General features: G+C 37.5%; 5 protein-coding genes across 5 annotated transcripts; 3 read left to right on the forward strand and 2 right to left on the reverse strand.

Annotated features, from left to right (window-relative positions):
- Positions 1-462: 462 nt before the first annotated feature.
- Positions 463-1,299, forward strand: LOC129241400 (probable prefoldin subunit 4). Its single transcript, XM_054877687.1, has 3 exons — positions 463-632; positions 788-1,006; positions 1,064-1,299. Exons 1-3 carry the CDS (start codon positions 588-590, stop codon positions 1,211-1,213), a joined length of 414 nt encoding a protein of 137 aa, XP_054733662.1. The 5' UTR covers positions 463-587; the 3' UTR covers positions 1,214-1,299.
- LOC129241399 (DNA repair and recombination protein RAD54B-like) lies at positions 1,279-4,520 on the reverse strand. Its single transcript, XM_054877686.1, has 3 exons — positions 1,807-4,520; positions 1,649-1,747; positions 1,279-1,373 (listed from the first exon to the last, which is right to left on the reverse strand). Exons 1-3 carry the CDS (start codon positions 4,453-4,455, stop codon positions 1,305-1,307), a joined length of 2,817 nt encoding a protein of 938 aa, XP_054733661.1. The 5' UTR covers positions 4,456-4,520; the 3' UTR covers positions 1,279-1,304.
- Positions 4,521-6,288: 1,768 nt separating this feature from the next.
- On the forward strand, positions 6,289-6,958 carry LOC129241087 (NHP2-like protein 1 homolog). Its single transcript, XM_054877247.1, has 2 exons — positions 6,289-6,422; positions 6,481-6,958. The coding sequence occupies exons 1-2, from the start codon at positions 6,420-6,422 to the stop codon at positions 6,859-6,861; spliced, it is 384 nt and encodes a 127-aa protein (XP_054733222.1). The 5' UTR covers positions 6,289-6,419; the 3' UTR covers positions 6,862-6,958.
- A 3,978-nt stretch (positions 6,959-10,936) lies between these two features.
- LOC129240663 (eukaryotic translation initiation factor 3 subunit E) lies at positions 10,937-12,663 on the forward strand. Its single transcript, XM_054876592.1, has 3 exons — positions 10,937-11,151; positions 11,216-11,608; positions 11,665-12,663. Exons 1-3 carry the CDS (start codon positions 11,062-11,064, stop codon positions 12,484-12,486), a joined length of 1,305 nt encoding a protein of 434 aa, XP_054732567.1. The 5' UTR covers positions 10,937-11,061; the 3' UTR covers positions 12,487-12,663.
- Positions 12,652-15,286, reverse strand: LOC129240662 (acetyl-coenzyme A transporter 1). The gene is made up of 3 exons (XM_054876591.1): positions 14,960-15,286; positions 13,442-14,897; positions 12,652-13,382 (listed from the first exon to the last, which is right to left on the reverse strand). The coding sequence occupies exons 2-3, from the start codon at positions 14,891-14,893 to the stop codon at positions 13,185-13,187; spliced, it is 1,650 nt and encodes a 549-aa protein (XP_054732566.1). The 5' UTR covers positions 14,894-14,897; positions 14,960-15,286; the 3' UTR covers positions 12,652-13,184.
- Positions 15,287-16,359: the final 1,073 nt, after the last annotated feature.

Consider the following 16,359-nt stretch of genomic DNA (forward strand, 5'->3'; position numbering starts at 1 on the left):
CACTATGTAAGATTTTTTAAAGAGAGTAAATTTGGGAAATGATATGACGTAAATGGAAAAACCGGCGACGTTTCGTTGAAATTTACGAATTCCCAAATATATATACCTATACCCCACAATAATTGCGCTAATACCCATAGCTACTTTAAGTTGTTGAGACGAGGCGTTTCACCGATTTAAATTGACTACTCTATTGCGCTGGGTTTGTGCGTAGACACCACAGATGGCGCCGTTATAGAATTAATGTCACGAAAATTGCGCTATAACCCACGGCTACATTAACACGGGTTACGTAAAAGTGAATTTCTTTCTAATTGCCTGAAGCCTCTACGTTTCACAAAAAAATGTTTTCTATTTTTACAGCAATACGTATTCTCATTGCCTTCAAATTGGTTGTGTAAGCCCCAAGTAATTCTAATTTACTTTGAGCCATTCACAATCGATCCAGCACTGACAATTTAACATAAGCGCACTAAACACGCCTAAAAACATTTCATATTCTAGCTAAATTGTCTGCATTGTTTATTACCACAGGTGCTACAATAATTAAACTAAAGTCTTACGTTAAACGATAATCTGACTAAAAAATGGCAGCAAAAGTTTCAGCAGGCAATAACAAAGTGTTCCAAGCGGTAAGATTTAATAAAGGCACTGATTTTTAATGCAGACCTGTACAAAGAAAAACTAACCTCACCGGTGCTCCAACAACAACAACGCATATCGATCTGCGGATACTCGCATTCAGCCCAAAAATGTTTAAGGAAATTGGTAAAATCTTATTTTGCAGGATGATGTACACATCTCGTTTGAAGATCAACAAAAAATAAATCGGTTCGCAAAGCATAATGCTCGTATGGATGACCTAAAAATGGAGTTAGATATGAAGAAAAATGATTTGAAGAGTGTCGAAGAAGCACTCGACGAGATAGAGCTTTTCGACGAAGACGAGGAAATACCATTCTTGTTTGGTGAAGTTTTCCTGACACACAAATTAACGAAAACACAGGTACGAGTGTAAATCCTTCCGTATATTCAGATAACATTAAACATCTTCCCCGCACAGGAACTTTTGGCTACAGTTAAAGAAGATACATTGAAAGAAATTGCGGCAATTGAAGTGAAAGCAAACGAAATTAAAGCTGAAATGAATGAGCTAAAATCGCATTTATATCAACGATTCGGTAGCAATATATCGTTAGAGAGCGAAGATTAAATCCCGGCTTTTCTGTTAAACTAATTTAAATTCATGTTCGTCATAAATTAGTAACAATATTAAAATTTCGTATTAAATATTAACAACTTATTTAATTAAAGTCAGTCTGATTGGCGAAAATGTACATGAGATTATCCGTAGCTTTGCCCAGGCATGCCGTCTAAAAAGAAAAAAATATGAATTTTGTAAGAATCAGAATTGCACAACGTCAGAGCCAACATTTTTTCGAAAACGTTTTTAGAATTTCTAGTAGCCTTTACTAAATCACATCCTAAAAATATTAAGATGAAATTAACATTATATTTAAATTGAAATTGATAATAAAAATGGCGGCTCAAAACTGTTGTTCTGTTCAAAGTTAGTTTCAAAAAAGTTGGCTAGGCCCTTTGTGCAATTTGGTAACAATATATACAGAACATTTTTTAGCATGTTTACCTCCAAGAATTCAACGTTGAATGGTGGCTTATAATGTTTCCAGGACATCAATTCATTTATTTTACGAACTGTTTGAGCCGTGTCAAAAAACACCGAATTCTACATAAAAGTAAATAATGAACGAAATTGTAATTTTAACAATTACAATATTAAAGTACCTGCCCATCGCCTTCGCATCCGCAATTTAAATTTTCATGCGTTTGGCATACGGAATAATCCTCTTGCAAATTGAACAAGTCCAACAGCTCTTCCGCTGTAAATTTCATGGTAGTCTCGCTACTACCTTTCAGTGATACACTATCGGCCAGCGATATTTTCGCAACTTGTCTTTGAAAAATTTTTTCTTCGATGCAACCAGCAGTAACCAGCCGATAAATATGCACATCCTTTTGTTGGCCATCACGCCATATACGTGACATCGCTTGAGCGTCAGTAGCGGGATTCCAGTCGTGGTCAAAAAGTATTAATCTCGATGCCCCAATCAAATTAAGACCCACACCTCCAGCTTTTGCACTGAGTAAGAAAACTAACGAATCGTCAGCATCCCCATTAAATTTGTCAACGTTTGAATTTCTTTCACCAATACTTGTGGAACCGTCTAGACGTAAGCATTTGATGTTCAAAAAATCGCATAAGCCTTGCAACATATTAAGAGTTTTTGTGTGATTTGAAACCAAAACGCATTTTTCTCGGTTTTGCACAGCTGAAACGAGAAGAAAATTCTGTACCAGCTCTAGTTTCGCTGAGTCAAACGGGCCCATTTCTGAACAATCTGGCAAACAACGTTCCAAATTACGCGATAATAAATTTGGTGTTTTAGTACGTGCAACCAGGGAGGGATGGTTACAAATTTTCTTTAGTATAGTAATTGTTTGCAGTGGTGTTAAATCTTTTAGTATAGTTTCCTTCCGTTGGGTATATAGTTGAAGAGCTTTTTTCAACATAAACTGCTGAAGTTCCGAGGGTTGAACAAAGCATATATATTCATTCTTTTTTGGCAAATACTGTCCATTCACATTTTGTAAGCGGCGAAGCACAAATCGTTCTGAAATTCGCATAAGCTCCTGTGTTCGTTGTGCAGCTAAGTTCTTAATTTCTGTAGTAGCATCAGGGGACTGACTTTCTTGCAAAGGGACTTCGTAGTATGAATGGTATTCCTGATTGGTGCCAAATATACCGGGGTTTACAAAATCCGCTAGTGCATAGAATTCTCCCAAATCATTTTGCACTGGTGTACCTGTAATGATTATTCGCCGTGGAATATTAAGTTTTCGGAGAGCAGCAACTATTTTTGTCGATTGGTTTTTGAGGCGATGACCTTCGTCGCATATTAGCATGTCGAACTTCAAACGCAAAAAATCTGCAACGTGTCCAAGAAGGTTTTCATACGAAACAATTACGAAGGGAATATGTAGTTGCTGTGAATATGAGTCCAATTTTTGTTTCCCACCTACAACATACGCATACATTCGTTCATTTTTCAGCCATTTCCTCAATTCGTTTTCCCAATTCCGCGTGAGTGTACTTGGCGTAACAACAAGTACGCGTTGGAGTACTCGCTCGCCATCGTAAGGGCCAACTTTCAGAAGTGTATGCGCTAACGTAATACACTGCAACGTTTTGCCCAAGCCCATTTCATCAGCGAGTATGCAACCCTGATACATTGGGTCTTGGAAGCCCATTACGCATTTGTAAATGAATGAGACACCTTCTCGTTGATGAGGACGCAGGTTTTGAGCGAGTCTGTGTGAAACTTCTACAGGTTGTATCCGTCGATTCGTAGGATTCAATTCCATAATATAATCTGCTGGCGGACAAGGTAAGTAAAAAGCATTCGTTTCCACTTTTGATGAACAACCTTTTCCACGACTTATGTAAGAGTTCTTCTTTTTTAGATTTGATTTGTCAAGTTCCATTTCAGCCACACTTTCTAATAATTCAATTTCCTTATCGGCTATCAGCAATATCAAACCAATTTTCAATTCTCCTAAATTTATGTTTTCTAGTGCGCCCATTTCATGCCCGTTTTGGTCTCTTAGAATACCTTTGCTAACACCTAAATGAACTTCAAATATACCGTCGCCATCCCATGTTTTGTTCTTCCTTGTTGACACAGCTCGCCAAACGACGTTATACAGTATTTTATCTTCTACTGTTCCTCTAGATATTTCATAAAAGTCGGATTCTTCATTTTCGTCTGTTTTTGATACTATATTATCAGCTCTCATATCATTGCTTGAATTGAATGCATAGGGCCCCTGATATAATGTAGATATTTTTTCTTTCTTTTTCAATCCGCCACTTTGCTGATCTTCATCAGAGCTCCAGCGAATCTCAGCTTGTTTTTTACGCAAAGCAAAATATTCGTTTCTATCAGTGATTTGCTCCAATAGTTCTATCTCCTTTCCACCTACAACCATCTGGCAACCTTCTTCCAATTCGTCAAGTTTTAACTTTGTGTTGGTACCTATATATTTCCCGGTGCTGTCCTTAAGAACCGCCCGTGGAACATCCAACTGTACTTCTAGTAGTCCATCACCATCCCATGTTTTATGCTTTTTTTTAGTTATTTCGCGCCAGACCACATTAAAAATTAGTTTCGAGCTAAAAGCATCAATGTTTTCTTTGGAGCTGTGCCTTTCAAATTTACCCGCTCCTATCTTCGATGTGCCCCAGCTTTCCTCGTTCAAAGTGGTTGAACTCACTTCATCTTCAGTATGTTCCACATTTTCAAACAGATTATCAATCTTTCTACGTTTTTCCACTTCTCGTGCCTTTAGCGCGGAAGGAGCGCATGACCGTCTCATAATAAATCAACACAATTTGGTTTCGAAATTATTAAATTTATTTATTCTTTGAACCAACTTTGAACTATTTACATCTGAAATTAAAATCAAACGATCTGAAGCAAGGCGAATTCATACAAGGTGACTTCGGTAGAGCAACATATGTACATGTACTTTGATTTTGTAATTTATCGGTTTCAATACCAAATTTCATTGATAATGTCAACAAAGAATCAAGACAGCAACAAGGAAGAAGGCCTCTACCCAAAACAGTTACTTTATTTTTCACAATTTTGACATTTTGACTTCAGTTTCCATACAAAACAAAAGATTAAAACAAAAAAAGTTTATTGTGGGCTCTAACGACACACCAAATTTGAAAGGAGCAACCATGTATTCTAGCTTTTGTAATTTCTAGACTTGGCAACTCGTATCTTCTCGCGAGTTCTGCCTCACCATCAAGCAAAGCGAACTGTGTGCCATAGGTGGCGCCTTGCCAAAAGAGTTACTTTATTTTTCGCGGTTCTGACAAGTCTGACGTCAGGTCCTTTACCAATACAAAACAGAAAGATATTACATGTTTGCATCACTATTTTGGAAGATGCAATCTCTTATTATATTACTCTTCGTACCGGATTTTGAAGGTGACATTGTGTTTATATTTTTCCCTTTTCTTCCATCAGTCAAAATTTTACAATAGCCCACCAAATTGTTGTATTTGTTGAATCGATATCACCTAGTATATATTTACCTCGTCAGCTGCAATACCGAAGTCACCTACGGTCATTGTGGACAACCGATGACGTCAGTGCCGCGAATAAACAAACAAAAATAAAGCGATGAGTAAGCCAAAATAATTTGAAACTGTCAGAGGCAAGAAACTATATACACGAACACACACTTTCCTGCCATGACGTCACCTTCCAAAACAAAAGTGTGTGTAGCGTAATACACATAACAGAAGTGAAACTTTCAAGGCAGACAAAGAAAGAGGGAGAGACCCGAGAGAGAATGACGCCGGAATGGAAGTAGGCACCAAAAAAAACGCCAAAAAAATTGGGACCAAATAACGCCCCAAACAGTAGGCACCAAGAAAATTTAACGCCAAAAAGCAGGCACCAAAAATATAATTCCTACAAGTTTGCATCAACAAACAAGCGCCAAAAAGTAGGCAGTGTTATTTCTCACTATAAATTAGCAACCCCAAGGAAAACCGCAGGAAAAATAGCCTAAAGTGTATCTAAGATATATATAAGGTATAGCTCTCTCTCTCCTTTTCCTCTACGTTATAGTTTTTTTCTCTCTCGCGGAACGAAAATGCCAAAAACGTTGCATGGCCTTGAAATTTTACTCTCCATTCTCGCTCGTCCATCGATGCCTAAGAAATTTCACTTCAAAAGCCAAAAAAAAAATATTTGGAAGTATTTTTTTAATTCCTCCTTTGACAATTTATCACGTTTCATTTTATATTTATTCATTCACTGATTATTCACAAGTAACTTGTAAACATTATGTATTATTGCACTACTTACGTCATCGGGTGTCAGCATCGCTAAAAATAAAGTAGCTAATGCTTTCGGAAGGCAGTACTTCTGTATTTTGTACATCGAGTTTTTGATCTGCCATGGTCCCAAAATTCTTCCTCCTGGGAGTTACAAATTCGAGGACTTTTTTCTCGAGAACATTTGAAACTGGTCCAATTGTTGAGATGCATTTACTACGAAAGTGCAAATATTTAATATGTCACATAATATTATATTATTTTCTGTATTCAAATTTATAAAACATTATAAATCTATTTTGTTGTTCTAACATTCATGGTAACCCTACACGTGTTTTACGTTCAGCCATTTCTCACTTGTTATTTACGCACATTTATTTTGCTTATTTACAACTCTTCTGCCCTCAGTGAAGCACTTAGCGGAGAGGTTGCATTGCATTTTTGGCCAATTAATATTTAAATAACTAATAAAAACATTAGCAAAATGGTGAGTTATGAATATATTGTTTACTAGTATTGCTTGCTGATGAAATAATGTTTTTCAGACCGAAGAAGTAAGCCCAAAAGCATTCCCGCTCGCTGATGCCCAGCTCACATCAAAAATCATGAATTTATTGCAACAGGCATTAAATTACAATCAACTTCGCAAAGGAGCTAACGAAGCCACAAAGACACTAAATCGCGGTCTTTCCGATATAATTGTAATGGCTGCTGATACAGAACCCATCGAAATTCTACTGCATTTACCACTGCTATGCGAAGATAAAAATGTTCCCTATGTGTTTGTACGTTCCAAGCAGGCACTAGGTCGTGCATGTGGTGTATCAAGACCGATTGTTGCTTGCTCTGTTACAACAAATGATGGTTCACAACTCAAGTCACAAATCCAATCAATTCAACATGAAATAGAAAGACTTCTAGTATAAAGTGATATTTTCCTAATCACAACAGTTAAGATGTACAAATACATACATACATAAATGTTATTTTGAATGATAGAAATTAAACGATTTTGCTCATTTACTTACAGAAAAAGTTAATTTTATTGCTAGTATTTACACTTCTTATTAGAAACTTGATCAGGATACGAAATTTCAGTTAATTTTCGTGTTGCGAATACATTTAGTTTGTTAGTGGATCACATCCAAAAATAAACAGTTCGATCTTAGTAAATTCTTGGATATTTTTAGAAGAACTCAGAACAACGGAGAGCCTGGTTTAAACATGTAAGTCCAAAAGTATATACATTATGCATATGTCGGAAAAATGCAACTAAGAGCATTGAGAGTAAAACTTAAAGCACTTATTTGGTTTTGGAAGAAATTCCGTTGTCTCGTGCTTGAAAGCAATCTTGCATATGTATGATTGCAGTTTCAACATCTATCGTTGGTATGGTCTCGCAAAGGCCAGTGGCTGCTCGTGACTTTCTTAACAACTCGTCAGTTCTGGATTTGTTGAAATTGGATCACGTTTGCTTAGTTATTTTGCAGATATCCGTGTGCGCACGCATTGGGGCAATATATTTCTATCACTTCGGATTCGTTATAGGATGCCACTTGTCTTGACAGCCCATCAGCTTTCTCATTTCCTTCTCTGTTCCCATGGCCAGGCAGCCAGATGAAAGCGATGTGTGTTGTCCGCGCTAAAGCCTTAAGTTCTTGGATTTGCCTGGCGAATTTTGAATTGGTTGTAGGTGACTTTAGAGCTCAGATGACTGATTGACTATTTTAAAAAAATACATACTTTCGATAGTTTTGTGGATGGTTTTTAATTATCCCGCAAGCTATTCTAAAGTATAGGGTAGCATCAGTAAAATTTTATGAGTTACTAGTAAGCCTTTGGCTGTCTAAGATAACACTATGTCTAAACATCCTAGCATTCTAAAAACCAACGTATTTGATTCTGAACACGGTATTCATTGCTGTTAACCGTAGTTGTAAGTTTATTGGTAACAGGTAGAGCGTGATATTAAGTGCCTCTGCTGAACACGATCACATAGCTCCAGTTATTCCTGAACAGGCTGCTTGTTGTACGCTTGTTAGTTGCCTAACGTTGCACTGCTTCTTTAATGCAGGCCACCTTTTCACAAGTGTAGAAGCTTTATCTACCCGCTTTTCTACATTATGCCTCCAGTTAAGCCTCCAAACGCATTGATCGATGGTAGTTTAGTTGGTCTACCGTAAGGTCTCTGTCGAACCCGACGAAGTATATTACAATGACAAGGTGGATATCACCTTCAACGGTTGTGCTTCGCCGAAGAGATGCGCGTGCTATTTTAGCCGGCAATTTATTCTGCATCCTCCGGCCGACAGATCCAAGGGCTGAAGAGGTGGACCGCGAACTACCTGAGTGGTCGTCATTCGTCGGTGATATTTCGAGACCAAACATCTAAACAGAGGAAAATAAAGCAAGGTGTACCGCAGGGTGGTGCCCTTTCACCCTTGTTTTTCAACTTCTATATCTCGAAACTCCCCCAGCCACCAGAGGGAGTCTCCCTGGTCTCATGCGCCGACGACTGCACGATAATGGCGTCGGGCAATGACATTGATGGCCTATGCTCCAAGGTAAGCGACTACCCCGCCAACCTTTCTCGCTTCTTCACTGCGAAGAGTTTACAACTCTCCCCCATTAAATCCACGGCGACCCTTTTCATCACCTGGACAAAGGAGGTCAAACTACAACTCAAGGTGAAAGTCGATGATACACAAATTCCGACGGTTAACAACCCCAAAATAGTGGGAGTTACCTTTGACAGCTTGCTCTCCTTCTCAGCGCATACAACCGCTATTGCAACTAAAATACAGAATCGCAAAAAAGATTCTCAAGTTGCTCGCCGGCAGCATTTGGGGCAAAGACAAGGAAATGTTGTGATTCGCAGTGGACGAAGCTTCAGACCTGCCAAAACGCTGCATTAAGGACCGAAAATTGCTCAGTAAGCAGTTTCTGCTAGGGTGTTACCGCAGGCCTCTCCCATGCAGACACCTGCTCGAGTCTGAGCCACTTCCCAGGCACATCAGGAGGCATTTCCTCAACTACGCGGACGAGATCTTAGACAAAACAAACAGACAGCTACTGAATCGGACAGTGTGCAGACAGGCCAAAAACAACATTCATCGGGAGACTCTCACCACCTTCTTAAGCTCCCGACCCCCGAATGCCGTTATCGGAGTCCAACCACCACCAATCGCAGACGAAGAGCTCCAACTTCCCCGAGAGTCCCGCGTAACCTTGACACAATTACGTTCGGGTTATTTTAGCAGGTTAAAATCCTACTTATCCAGAATCGACCCCGACATACCAAGCATATGTCCGGCATGTGAAGGCACCCCGCACGACAGTAACCACCTTTTCACATGCCTTCTAAAACCGACTCATATAACACCCCTCTCAGTCTGGACCCAACCCGTCGAAACAGCATGTTTCCTGGGCCTACCTTTAGTCGAGCCAGAGGAAGACGACCGGTGATATGCTCTACACTGGCGGGGCTTCTATTACTGTTAACAAACAAGCAATGGTAGTTTAAACTGAGGATTATTGCTTTTTAGATTTTTATTAACTAGTATTTATTTTATAAGGTAGCCGTTTTGTTTTAAAATTCATTTTAGCCGAAAGTTTTTTTTTGTATATTCGAGTATTTTTTCTGCAACTTCTCTTGTAACGTTTTTTTTAAGTTCTGTCGGTTGCTTATTTAATTTATATCTCGCTCAAGAAAACTCCATAAATTCGCAATTGCATTAAGATCAAGCGATTGCGCTGGTAGGCAGTTGCAGATAAGTCATAATTGAAGAATACTTGATGGTTGTTTGAGACCTTCGCCTTGATGGAATGAAATATACCCAGTGTGGCAACACAGATTGAACAGACGACCCGATGGCAACCCTGACAATAACAGGACAAGAGAAGAACGCCATTTGAACGAAAAGTTTGAGTTGCATCTAACCGCCGGCGAAGACGGACGTATATACCAACCCGCACATCCGACACTAATTTTATATAAACTTAATTTTAATGAAGTTAATCCTTATAATTGTATTTCTTACATACCAGTGTATATTACTTAACATTTTGATAATAAATAAATAGATAAAAACGAACCAATTGCCATTATAACCACACCCAGATTACCAAATTTTTCAACTCTTTCCAATTAATTATTTTTCAATCAATTTCAGCTTAAAGGCTCGAAAAACATACCAACCCGGAGGCTCGGCAACTTTCCAATCCAGATGAGCAATGCCGGAGATCTAAACGAAAAAAAACCAAATGATCTTGGTCCAGAAATTCTGTCTAAACTGTCACATTTAATAGAAAAATAGTACTTGATAGTGTAAACTAAGTATTATAGAATGAATTTAATTTAAATATTTATAACATTTCAACATCTTTAATGGAGTAGTTTTATTATTAATAACTTTTGAACGATTTAATATAATTGCGCTTCGGTGTTGGTAAATTCATATTGGGACACGGACTGTAAACTAGATATTTACCGAAGAAGCTTACAATGGTTCAAAACATGTAGTTATATGAGAAATGGTTACGAATTAATAGTTATAAGGGCAAGTACATAGTACACTCAATCTCTCTCTGAATAGCCCCCTTAAATGGCCGTTCGAAAAAAAAGGCTAGCAACCAAGGCGAATTTATTACAGGTGACAGCAAACACATATAAGTAAAACCAAGGCGAATTTATTACAGGTGACAGCAAACACATATAAGTAAAACCCTACATGTATTTGTTGTTGCGTTTGGTGCAAGCATCATGTCAAAATCAGCAAGCAAATGTAAACATACGAATGTAAACATACCAATACATACAAACAAAGCATATCATTTTGACGTAAGCCATACCTACGGCGAAAAATTCAGCTGGGTGAATGCTGTCACCTTATTAAATCCACCTTGGGTAAATGCTGTCACCTTATTAAATCCACCTTGCTAGCAACTATGTTTTCTATTGTTTACTATTTCCAGCAGATGTCGCATCGTACTGTCATTCCATATTTCTTTTTGACTCCTCTTTTGAAAAAAAGCGACGACAAAGTCGAGTCAGCACGTTATTTTTACGCGATTTTATTGTGGAGCAGTGAGAAATATCCTTAAATTGTGCAAAATAATAATACAAAATGGAACAATTTGATTTAACAAAGATTAATTGCCAATTTTTGGACAGGCATCTTACTTTTCCACTGTTGGAGTTTTTGTGTGGAAAGGAGGTTAGAAAAACTTTGCTTGCTGTCGCTTTTCGTGTCTGTTTCTAACAATTTTTTTAAATTATAGATTTACAATCAACAAAAACTTTTAGAATACATCCTAGAGACAGTGAACAAAACAAACATGATTGATTACACTATGGACACTCGCAAACGATTGAATCTTAGTCAGGAGATGCCGGAGGAATTGGTGCAACGCAAAGCTGAGGTGCTGGCTACACTAAAGCAATTGCAAAATGAAGTGGCTCCTATTATGAAAGCCACCGACATTCTTAAGAATGGTGAAAGCATGAAAGACTCCAAGACTTTCGTTAATGCTTTGCAAAAGGATTATAACTTTAAGGTGGAACATTTGGAGAGCGCATACAAACTGGCTAAGTATTTGTATGAGTGCGGTAACTATCAGGAATCGACGTCTTATTTGTATTTCTGCTTGATTGTCATGTCACCAAATGATAAGGTTTGTTAGAAAAAGGAATATTTAAGAAAATGTATATACATTATTCTTCTTTTTAGAACTACTTAAATGTCCTATGGGGAAAATTGGCTGCCGAAATTTTGACTCTAAATTGGAACACAGCGCTAGAAGATTTAACACGTCTGCGGGACTACATCGATAATGCTAATTTTTCAACAATTCAAGCGCTTCAACAACGTACATGGCTGATCCACTGGTCCGTGTTGGTGTTCTTTAATCATCCCAAAGGTCGAGATCTGATCATTGACATGTTTCTTTACAAACCTCTGTACCTAAACGCCATTCAGACAATGTGCCCACACATAATGCGTTACTTAGCTACTGCTGTCATCATTAACCGTACACGCCGTAATGCATTAAAAGACCTTATCAAGGTGATCCAACAAGAGTCTTACACTTACCGTGATCCCATCACGGAATTTCTTGAATGCCTCTATGTGAACTTTGATTTCGAAGGTGCTCGTTTAAAACTTCATGAATGCCAAACCGTAATATTGAATGACTTTTTCATTGTCGCGTGTTTAAATGAGTTCGTTGAAGATGCACGTCTTATGATCTTCGAAACATTCTGTCGTATTCATCAGTGTATCACCATTAGTATGCTTGCCGACAAGCTGAATATGAAACCCAATGAAGCAGAATGCTGGATTGTAAATTTAATTCGTAATGCACGTCTAAATGCAAAAATCGACTCTAAATTAGGTCATGTGGTGATGGGAACCCAACCACTGAGCCCTTATCAACAACTGGTCGAAAAGATTGACTCATTGTCTATGCGCTCAGAACATTTGGCCGGTTTAATAGAACGCAAAAATAAGCAAAAGAATCCTGAATCGATTGATTCGTGGAAGTATTATTAAGCGACGTTTTTAAATTTCCAGAAATAAACTATAATTTGTAACACGTTTAAATTATTATCAAACGCCAAGGGCCTTAATGACCAGTGCCCTGGGTGAATGTCAAAAATTCATTTTTATATAAACAATGTAAAGATTAAAAAGGCTAGAATAAAACAACAACTACAATTCGGGCTGCAATGCGGAAGTTTGGTTTATTTTCCGAGTTATTTACAAAACTTCATCAAATGCGCTTAGTGATCTTAAATAGAAGAAAATGTTCAAGTTTTCTAACAATGTTTGTCATTAGCAACTTTGTACATTTATTAAAACTAAAAATAGTTTTATCACAAATATTTCAAAATGCTGTCATGCTTTAATTTATAATTTTATAATTGTTGCTTTAAGTACAAACAAGTATTTAAAAGCCAAGCGAAATATGTTTGCACTACTGGGTGAAAAGCAAATACTCTACTACTCAATTTATATGAATTAGTAATTCAATTACATTACATTCACACGTAAGATCTTATAATTTGAAAATTAAATATGTAAAATTGTTTATTACGCTAATTCAATACTCAGCCAAAGGAACCTGCAAATTGGCGAAATCTTGACATCATGTTCGAATTTATTTTTCAATTCAACTCCTCTGCTTCAACCTCATCAGCATCTAGCAAACGCCGTTGAGCGTCATTCTCCTCATGTCATACAATGAATTGCTATCTCGACTTTTTCGCATTGCTTTCGCTCTTATTTTTATTAACAACCATCCAGCTTCGCATTGGCAAATTCTGCAAGTAGTTTATCCAACGCCGCATAAAGAGTAGCCATACAATTCCATATACTATACATATTATCGATTCGATATAGTAGCCATCAAAGACAATTTGGCATTCGCCACCTGCTACCTCACATTCCTAATATGGGAAATTTAATATTATTCAAAATCTGCATCCTTCAAACTTCATTTACTTACCGTCTTTTGTGCCTTCGATGAGCAACTATTCTGCGCCGCCACTATTGGGTCCACATGAATACACTCTTGCCAAGTTAATACGTCTACCAGCCATAAAACCACAGTGTTTGGCCAATTCCCACCTAAATTTGAAAGCGTGTTTAGGAATGTCATGTATGTACCACCAACCGCTGGATCAGAAATTTTTGCAAAGAATGCCATTACAGCTACAAACATGCAGTACAGGCACACCTGATACAAAGCATAATTAACGATAAGGATCACATAATAAAACACGGGTACATGACTGTCCGTGATCATGTATGGCGTGCAATACGTGATTATTGCTGCTATTGTGCTAAATATAATTCGATAGGGTATAGCTTTTAAGAAGACCTCCATAGGTCGCGGTCCATGTGTGTAGCGACTGACGATTAGCGGCAACACTATTTGTAAGGGTATCATTGGTATTACTAGTAAGGCCAATTTCTCCTTTGGTACGCCAGCATCGATTAATTTTAATGATGTAACTGCATCAGTAGCGGCAAAAGTAACCTTAACGGTTAATAATATACCAGCCAAGATTTGTATTGGCCGCATGCGAACCATGTCGAAAAGTATCTTGTAACTATCACGTAAATTAAGCTCATGTTCATCAGTGTACCGTGCAGTTGTGTGTGCATCTTGCACATCATTTTCTTTTTTTAAGATTGCTACCAAAGTGGTAACTACCATGAAGCAGAGTCCCCAAAACCATAAAAATTCTGGCAAAGTCACAAGTCCTTTGTCAAGCGATTCCGTGCGCAGATAATTGTTACAAAAATCTTTTGATTCTAACGCAATAAATACCACATAGCCAAGAAAGTAACCAGCTGTTTGCCCAACACTGTTGCAAGTCGACGCATAGCCTACATTACATCGTTTCAGCATAGTCAGCGCCCAGCCGTCTACTGCAATATCCTGTGTTGCCGCGAGGAAGTTAAGTAAGAAAAATAGCGTTGTTAACAATGGCACATTGGGATCTGCACCGTTGCCACCTAACCACCGATCCACTTGCCACGACAAGAAGAGCATAAAAATACCAATAAGATATTGAGATGGAATGAGCCATGATTTTCGCCTTCCAAATTTGCGCACATAGATGGAATCAACAATAGGCGCCCATAAAAGTTTCATACTAAAAGGCCAATAGGCAAAGGAAAACTCAGCTTGCTGCCTATAACTAGCTCCTCGGTTCTGTAGCAACATGGGAACCGCCGCAATCAGTCCCAATGGTATGCCTTGCAAGACATATAGGAAGAAAAGTATTGCGATGTTCCCACGATCGCCCCGAATATCCGTCTTCTCGTGAATTTCTTCATTTGCATTTACGTTTAATGGACAGTCTGACGGAGGTGTTTCGACAAGCAGACAATGCTTGTCAGTGGCATCTGTTGGCGACACGTTCGTGTCCTGTCTACGACGCACAGTCATATTCCTAAAATTATTATACATTTTAAATAGTCATCATTAAATAACTCACAATATTACTATATTTACTTAGTTAAATTTTGTCAGATAAATCACGGCGACACGTCAGTAACTTTAAGTCTATTTACATTTCTGCTCACTCTACAAAGTATAGATGCGTGTTGTTGGTTTTTATTGCGTGTCAAAATTGATTGAATTTGCAGGTTTTCTTTAATTTACGGATTTTGCTTAAATCACTTTCTATGAAGCCTAAGCTGAGGAATTTTTCTTTCAAAAAGTTTCTTAAAACTCTTATTGGAAAGTATGCACTTAAATTTATAAGTTTTAATACATCAAACTAATTCGAAACGCGAAACGATAACAATAATATAATTTTTGCTTTTAGACAAATGCACAGGGTCGCAGCGAACAGGTGTTACTGGTTCGTTGGAAAAAAAAATTGTAACCGGTTATTCATTTTGCACTAGTTGTATAAGAATTCGTGCCACATCATTCTTTAGGGAGTACATTATAGTTTTGTTGCTGAATCAATTTAATTATAAAAAGGGCCAGTTTTTCAGTGCTAATTTAAGTGTGCCTATTCAGTTAAACTAAGTTTAAACGAACGTACTAAACTCAGTTTGAATATTCGTCGCAGTTAAACTTGCACAGTTAATTGGTAATTACATAGTTTAAGGCCCGAGTGTAAAAATATAACTATTAATATTCTAAGATTTATGTTTTTGTTATTGAAATAATAACAGCATTTAGCAAATGTCAAGAATACGGTGCAATTAGCACTCAAGTTCTATAATATTATTCTGTTGCAGTAATGGAATTGTTTTTTTGCTTATATTAATTTATTTCAGAGTCCAACAACTTAAAGCTATTTTCTTTGTGAACCTACATTTCATTCGCCTTTAGTTATAATATCTCAACAAAAAATTCAAAGAATCAGAAGTTATAAATGATATAACCCGACAGCCTGTTTCGAAAATTCGAAAAACCAAAATATGATTTCACTACGGCCTAGATCCCGAATGCTAATTTGGCATAGCAACCACATACACATAGTAACCACAATACGCTCAAGCAAAAAAACCAAGCACTCACATCATCACACACCTGGGGCCGGCCAAAAAATGGGAAAAAGAAGAGTTTTGTTTACTTGTAGTTTTGTACCATGACAGTACCTCCCTTTAAATACGTTCACATATAAGTAGATGATTTACTTTTTCGCGCTAACTTCCAATCCGTAATTAAAAGGCCTATACAAAATTTCTCTCCCAAAATCTGAAATTGTAAAATAATCCTAGATAATAATTATACTTATGGACACACAACCCTGTGTTTTCTGTGTTATCGATAATTATTATTACGAATGTGAAGAGAAACATCAAAATAAAAACTAAATGAAATGGACGCCGGCAAATAAAACAGATTTGTAGACATAATTTTAGTTAAATGTTTGTTAAATATTATTAATTACC

The sequence above is a fragment of the Anastrepha obliqua genome, chromosome 3 (assembly GCF_027943255.1).
Source record: "Anastrepha obliqua isolate idAnaObli1 chromosome 3, idAnaObli1_1.0, whole genome shotgun sequence".
Classification (NCBI taxonomy): Eukaryota; Metazoa; Arthropoda; class Insecta; order Diptera; family Tephritidae; genus Anastrepha; species Anastrepha obliqua.

What these genes read in the sequence shown, in the direction of transcription:
- LOC129241399 (XM_054877686.1), bottom strand. Translation starts at nt 4,455, where the DNA reads ATGAGACGGTCATGCGCTCCTTCCGCGCTAAAGGCACGAGAAGTGGAA. An exon ending in GATGCGAAGGCGATGGGCAG is followed by an intron (nt 1,748 to 1,806) that starts GTACTTTAATAT and finishes ACTTTTATGTAG; the next exon opens with AATTCGGTGTTTTTTGACAC. An exon ending in TCAACGTTGAATTCTTGGAG is followed by an intron (nt 1,374 to 1,648) that starts GTAAACATGCTA and finishes TTTTCTTTTTAG; the next exon opens with ACGGCATGCCTGGGCAAAGC.
- LOC129240663 (XM_054876592.1), top strand. Translation starts at nt 11,062, where the DNA reads ATGGAACAATTTGATTTAACAAAGATTAATTGCCAATTTTTGGACAGG. An exon ending in AGTTTTTGTGTGGAAAGGAG is followed by an intron (nt 11,152 to 11,215) that starts GTTAGAAAAACT and finishes TTTAAATTATAG; the next exon opens with ATTTACAATCAACAAAAACT. An exon ending in TCATGTCACCAAATGATAAG is followed by an intron (nt 11,609 to 11,664) that starts GTTTGTTAGAAA and finishes TCTTCTTTTTAG; the next exon opens with AACTACTTAAATGTCCTATG.
- LOC129240662 (XM_054876591.1), bottom strand. Translation starts at nt 14,893, where the DNA reads ATGACTGTGCGTCGTAGACAGGACACGAACGTGTCGCCAACAGATGCC. An exon ending in CATCGAAGGCACAAAAGACG is followed by an intron (nt 13,383 to 13,441) that starts GTAAGTAAATGA and finishes TTCCCATATTAG; the next exon opens with GAATGTGAGGTAGCAGGTGG.
- LOC129241400 (XM_054877687.1), top strand. Translation starts at nt 588, where the DNA reads ATGGCAGCAAAAGTTTCAGCAGGCAATAACAAAGTGTTCCAAGCG. An exon ending in ATAACAAAGTGTTCCAAGCG is followed by an intron (nt 633 to 787) that starts GTAAGATTTAAT and finishes CTTATTTTGCAG; the next exon opens with GATGATGTACACATCTCGTT. An exon ending in ACAAATTAACGAAAACACAG is followed by an intron (nt 1,007 to 1,063) that starts GTACGAGTGTAA and finishes TTCCCCGCACAG; the next exon opens with GAACTTTTGGCTACAGTTAA.